The 5,977-nt window shown below is 57.2% G+C and overlaps 1 protein-coding gene across 1 annotated transcript; it reads right to left on the reverse strand.

Annotated features, from left to right (window-relative positions):
* Nucleotides 1-1,691: 1,691 nt before the first annotated feature.
* Nucleotides 1,692-3,755, reverse strand: AMER2 (APC membrane recruitment protein 2). The gene has a single exon (XM_047072710.1). It carries the CDS (start codon nt 3,753-3,755, stop codon nt 1,692-1,694), a length of 2,064 nt encoding a protein of 687 aa, XP_046928666.1.
* Nucleotides 3,756-5,977: the final 2,222 nt, after the last annotated feature.

The following is a 5,977-nucleotide window of genomic DNA, read 5'->3' on the forward strand; positions in this document are numbered from 1 at the left end:
CATTAGAGGCTAATAGCGTTCTAGGAGCTGCTTCAGTTAATCACTCAAAGTATCCAGGCATATGGTAACCTGTTCTGAAATAAATGTTTCATCTAAAATAATAGGAAACATACATATAAGGAAGCCACTTTTCAAAAAAAAAAAATCTTGGCATAGAATGTTTATGATACATATGCTTGCCAGTGTCATATTCTGAACATACCTGTCCCAATCACAAGTCCATAAAGCAAAAGTCAACTAACATGAAAAACTGTGTTTTTCTCGTTTTTTCTTTATATGTTCCTCATTTGGGACTCCCTATATTGTAGAATGGTGGAATCCAAAATTTTTATAACCAAGGTAAAAATCTCTGATAGTCTCTTACCCAAGACAAGACAGAACCATTCCTCTGGGAGGTCAACACAATAGACTTTTCTTTTTTTCTTTCTTTCTTTCTTTCTTTTTTTTTTTTTTTTTTTTTTTACCCCTGCATCGAGAGCCAGAGAACCCATATAAAACAAAAACAGAATTGCTTTAGGTTACAGTACATAAAAGAACATCAATAGTTCAGGGACAGTTATCATAACTAGTTATAAAACCAGATTTTAAATTCGAGGTTACTGATAGATTATAAAATGTTAACAGCTGGATAAACTGTAAAATATGCATTATGTACACATGAAAAGGTTACAGTTTATAAATGCTAAAATACTGTGTCTCTTGGCATTTTAGTGAAATCTTTCCCTGATCCTAATTTCTTCACTGGGTGGGAAAGAAAAAGGAGAAAGAAAGAAAGAAAGAAGAAAGAAAGAAAGAAAGAAAGAAAGAAAGAAAGAAAGAAAGAAATCCTGCTCTGTTGAGCTTTTTACTTCTCCCCAAACAAATGATCTAAACCAAGCAAACCAAAGTGCTCCTTTATGGTCCTGGTGGTAGATAGTGACCTATTTGCATACCCAGCAACTGACAGTAGGCAAATTTTCTGCCAATCACTGATCCCCTCTGCTCATCAGGTGAACACCAGACTCTTTCAGCTTTGGGGGTGTTTCCCACACAGTGGTACGGCAAAGGGTCTTTTTTTCTTTTCTCTTTCTCTTTCTTTTCTTTCTTTCTTTCTTTCTTTCTTTCTTTCTTTCTTTCTTTCTTTTTTTCTTTCATCTATCTCTCCCTCTCTCCCTCTCTCTCTCTCTCTCTTTTTTTTCCTGGAAAGAAAAAGGAAAAGAAGGAAGGAAGGAAGGAAGGAAGGAAGGTGTCTTGGGAGAGGAGGGGCTCCTCTGGGGTTGGCAGTGGTTCCTCCAGGCCCTCTTTGCACCCTGCCTGGCACGGCCGAGGATCACGGCATGACGCTTACTTAGGTTTGTTTGGTTAAGTCCTGTTTTCTGCAAAGGCAAGTAAAGGTGACTTCCAAGTGTTGAGCGCATCAAAGCAAAAAAAGGAAAAGCAAAGATTTTTTGTTTTTAAAGGTAAAAAAATTAAAAGTGCTTGAAAATAATTCTCAGGAAACTTATCTTGAGAGGAGAATCCCATGTGTAGCACCCCCTCCACGCTGTATCCTGCTGCCCCTGCTGGCCGCACAGGGACCTCCTGGGTCTAGGCTCTGGAGCAGGGACGGTCCTAAGAGCCTCCGTTTAGGGGGAAGCAAAACTTATTTCAGTGGTTCCCAGGGAAAGTTGTATTCCTTGACGTGTGGTCCACGCACGTCGGCCTCGGAGACCTCACAACTTTTTGGCAGTGTCGTGGCACGCCGCTGCCCGGATGGTGGTCCCAGCCAAGCCCCTGTTGCTGACCCTGCGGACCAGCACTTTGGAAACCGGGATTTTTGTTCTGGGCATCTCACTCCTGACCGGTTGCTGGTGCGCTACGGGATGGCTGGACGGGAGGTTCGCGAGGTGCTTGATGCTGATGGGGATTTTAGAGTCCTTCAGCAGGCTGCCTGGTGTGCGCAGCGGGCAGGTGATGGTGACCGGGGACACGGGCTTTAACCGGGACAAGCAGGCCGTCTCCTCGCTGGCGGGGACGACGGCCGGGCCCGCATCCGGATCGGAGTAGAGGTCGTAGAGCGCGTCCCCGCTGTAGCTATCCCGGGGGATGGCCGCCTTCCTGCCGCCGCCGCCGCCGCCGCCGGCGCTGTCCTCCTCCGGGCCCGGAGTGGTGGAATCCCAGTAGCCCTCGTCGCTGTTGGGGACGCCCTCCTGCTGCTCCTTCTCCGGGGGTTTGGGCTCCTCCTTGGGATGGAGCTCCATGGGAACCCGGTTGAGCCTCCGGTGCTTGCCCAACGGCACGTCCTTGGCCCCTTCTGCGCACCTGGCGTCTTTGGGGGTCTCCGGCCCCACCTGGGCGTCCAGGGCCGCCGCCGCCGCCGCCGCCGCCGCCGCCGTGGCCGCTGCCTCCTGGGGCCCTCGTCCCTGGTCCTCGGTCTGCGACAGCATGTCCCAGAACTCCTGGAGATAGGTGTCGTCCAGCTCGTCCGGGCTCGCCATCTCCTCCCCGCCGCCCTGGTAGGCCACCACGCCGGGGTTCTTTTTAGACAGGACTGGCTTGCCAGGCCCGGGGGCATGCTTGTCGCAGCTGGGACCCGCCTCGTCCTCCGGGTCTGCAATAATATCTCCGCAGCCTGTAAGAGAGTCAAAGCTTTTCAGTGAAGTCACGTCAGAAAACATCAAACAAATACGATCGGCCGCCGGGTCTGAGGGCGGGTCGACAGAGGAAGGGTCGGGGGCGGCCGCCGCCCGGCCGCCGCACTCCGCGTCGAGCAGGGGGACGGGCGGTGCCGGCGCGTCACCTGTCCTGCAGGCATCCTCGGCCGTGAGCGCCTCCTCCCCCGCGCCCGGCTCCGGGGGTGCCCGGGGCTCCTCGGCGCGCCGGTGCCCCGCGGCGTCCTCTCCCCGGGCGCCCTCGGCCCGAGGCGCCCGTCGGCGGTCCGGCGCGGGGGCGCGAGCGGCGGGGGCCGGCCCCGGCTGCCCCCCTCCGGGCTCACCTGCTGCTGGCTCTGGCGGCGCGTCCCCGCGCGGCTGCTCCGGCTGGCGCGCGGGCGCGGGCGCGGGCGTCTCCTCCTTGACGCACTCCAGGCTGGCGGTGAGCGAGCCCGGCAGGACCAGGCCGCCCGGCGCCCCCGCGCGCTCGCCCTTGGCCTCCGCCTTGGCCCGCTTGTCCTTCCTGGGCCAGCGCATGCTGCTGAAGAGCCCCTTGAGCCCCCTCTTTTGTTTGCCGCCGGCCCTGCTCGCGTCCGCGGGCTCGCCCCGGCCGCTGTCCGGCCGCCCGTTCTTCCTCAGCAGCGAGAAGAAGCTGTGCGACTTGGCCACGGCGCTGGGGGCCGCGGAGCCCCCGCCGGGGCCCGCCGCCCTGGGGGCGCCCCCCGCCGCCGCCGCCGCCGCCGCCGCGCCCGGCCGACCCCCGCCGCCGCCGCCGCCGCCGCGCGGCTCCTCCTTCTTGCCGCTCTCCAGCACCAGCACCTCGGCCAGGCCGTCGTGGGTCCGGCTCCTCGCCATCCCCGTCGGACCCGAGCCTTTCGCGTCCCCTTTGTTTTTGACCCCGAAAATGCTGGGCATCGCGCCGCCCGATTTCCTCTTCCTGAACAACTTGAACGCGGCCTTGTTGATCCTGCCCGACGGCTGCTCGGCGGCCGGCGTCTCGGCGGCACAGTCGCGGTGCGAGTCCATGTCTGCCGCGAGGGTCCCGGCCGCGGCCGCCGCCTTCCTCCTGCAGCCCCCCGCGGACGCGCGGTCGCCGCCGCCGCCGCCGCCGCCGCCGCCGCCGCCGCCGCGCCCGCTCGTCGCCATGGAAACCGAGCGGGCTAAGCCGCTTTCGTCAGCCGTGCGCTCGCGCCAGGCCCCTGTCATCGGGTTCTGCATCAACCTGAGCCGCTCGAGCCGCCGCCGCCGCCGCCGCCGCCGCCGCCGCGAGAGACGCACACATCAAAGACCCTCTCCCCTCCCGCCAGCGGCTTACATAACTCCCCAGCCCGCTTCGGATCCGGCGCGGCGCGTGTGTGCGGCGGGGGCAGGCGACGGGGCCCCGAGCCGGCTGCGCACCCGGGAGGCGTCATGGTGGCGCTCGGATCGCGGCCAACGTTGCCCGCCGCCCTCGCGGTCGTCCTCTAGAGATGCTCCTTCCGCAAGCCCGGTCGCGGATCACGGAACGCCCCCGACACGGACAAAGGAACGCGAAAATTCGACCCAGCAAAATGGTTCCTCCTCTCCGCGCCTGTCCCGGGCCTCATGAGTCTCTCTCTCTTTGTGTGTGTGTGTGTGTGTGTGTGTGTGTGTGTGTGTGTGTCTTGCCCCCAGCCTGTCGTGTCTGGCCCTACCGTTTGGGCCCCAGGCAGCAGCAGGCAGGCAGCGCGTCTGTTCGCCTCTGCGGCTCGCCCGCCGCTCAGCTCAGCACAAATCTGCAGGTGGAGGTGGAATCCTCGCTATCGCGGTTCTGATTCTGGCCGCAAAAACGCCAGCCCTCCGTCGAACACCAAGTAGCAACGCTCCGCAAGGAAAGTGCAACAGTTCTGCAGGGTGGACGTGGACTGGTCCTTAGGGACAGCCATAGATTTTTATCTCAGACCCCAGCTCCTGGGGCTCGGGCCACGGGAGCCACTGCCTGGCCCGCATTGGGCCACGGCGGATGAGTGCAGAGTGGGACACCCTATTTGAGAATCTCAGGTCCACAGGTGGTCCTTGGAGGCCAGGGCCTGCCGCCTTCTTTTTCATTCCGCAGGACACGAGCTTTACTCCTGTACCCCCCACCCCGTCCCCTTCAACACCCCCAGGCCTTCCTGCAGCCCTCTCCCCCTTCCGGACGGGCAAGAGCCTGGCAGCATCCCTGAGGGCCCAAGAGTCTCTGCGGCTGCTCCAACCCACATGATCTGGGGAGAGGAAAACCTTGCCCCCGAGAACCGCCCAATCTGGGGACCTTTTCTTCAATCTGACTTGGAAGGTGACTGCTAATATTGTAACCTTCCCACCTAATTCCGTGATCCTGGCTGGGGGGTTATTAGCAATAAAAAAAGAAATGTGGAGAAGCATGTACACACACACACATAACATATACATTTAATATTATTTAAGAACGTGATAAATATGTAACAATACTTATATACCATTTATTTTATTCATAAATATTATTTAGGAATATGCAATGTTTACATCGATGTGAATAGCCATGTTTCCCCGAATCATCTCGGGATTCATTTTTGTTGTTTTTTCTTGTTGTTGCTGTTAGAGACAGACAGGTGGGGTGGGGGGAGGAGAGCCCTCACACTCGCTGAGCAGGGGAGGGACACAGGGAGAAGGAGAGAGAGAGAGAATCCCCAGCAAGGCTCCACACCCAGCGCGGAGGCCAGCTTGGGGCTCTGTCCCACAACCCCGGGATCACGACCTGAGCCGAAATCAAGAGTCCGACTGAGCCACCCAGGTGCCCCTCGAGCATCCTTTTTTATGAGCTTTGCATTTTACCCCGAAACTCCATTCTCTATGGGTTGGAGCCGCAGTTTTACTACTGACGTGTTGGCCATTGCAGCTCCTGTAGCACGGAACACAGTTGGTTTGAATTTAGGCCTTGGGGTTGTTAGTTGCACACTTGCCCTTTTCTACTGATTTCGATCAAGAACACTGTTTCGTAAAATCTAAAGAGCAGGGAGTTTGGACTCAGGAGAGGTTTTCATTCTCGCGTTTGAATCCAACCGGGTCTCTGCAATTCTTGGCACACGTCTCTCCTGGACAGCGTGTGACATTAAGACCCAGGTCTTTTGCCGGTTCTAACTGCCCACTTGCCATGAGGAATCAGGTTTCACATCACCGCAGGGAGGGAAGAGCTATGAAGGTCTGTAAAGTGAAACGCAAGTGTTATTTCTCCACCAGCCTTTGGAAGGCGGTTGAAAACCTTTCTCAGTTCTCTTATACGCATCCTGAAATTGCTCTGACTGATGGCTTACGACGACGTAACTGTCCGTCCACAAGCGTTCATGGCAGGAATCTGGGAAAAATGAAGCACTCTATACAAACTCTCCCCT

The sequence above is a fragment of the Lynx rufus genome, unplaced genomic scaffold (assembly GCF_022079265.1).
Source record: "Lynx rufus isolate CCGP_SWC_20201006 ecotype Redwood Valley unplaced genomic scaffold, mLynRuf1.p SCAF_1, whole genome shotgun sequence".
Classification (NCBI taxonomy): domain Eukaryota; kingdom Metazoa; phylum Chordata; class Mammalia; order Carnivora; family Felidae; genus Lynx; species Lynx rufus.

Excerpts from the sequence above, each read along its gene's own strand:
- AMER2 (XM_047072710.1), bottom strand. The coding sequence starts at position 3,755 with ATGGCGACGAGCGGGCGCGGCGGCGGCGGCGGCGGCGGCGGCGGCGGC.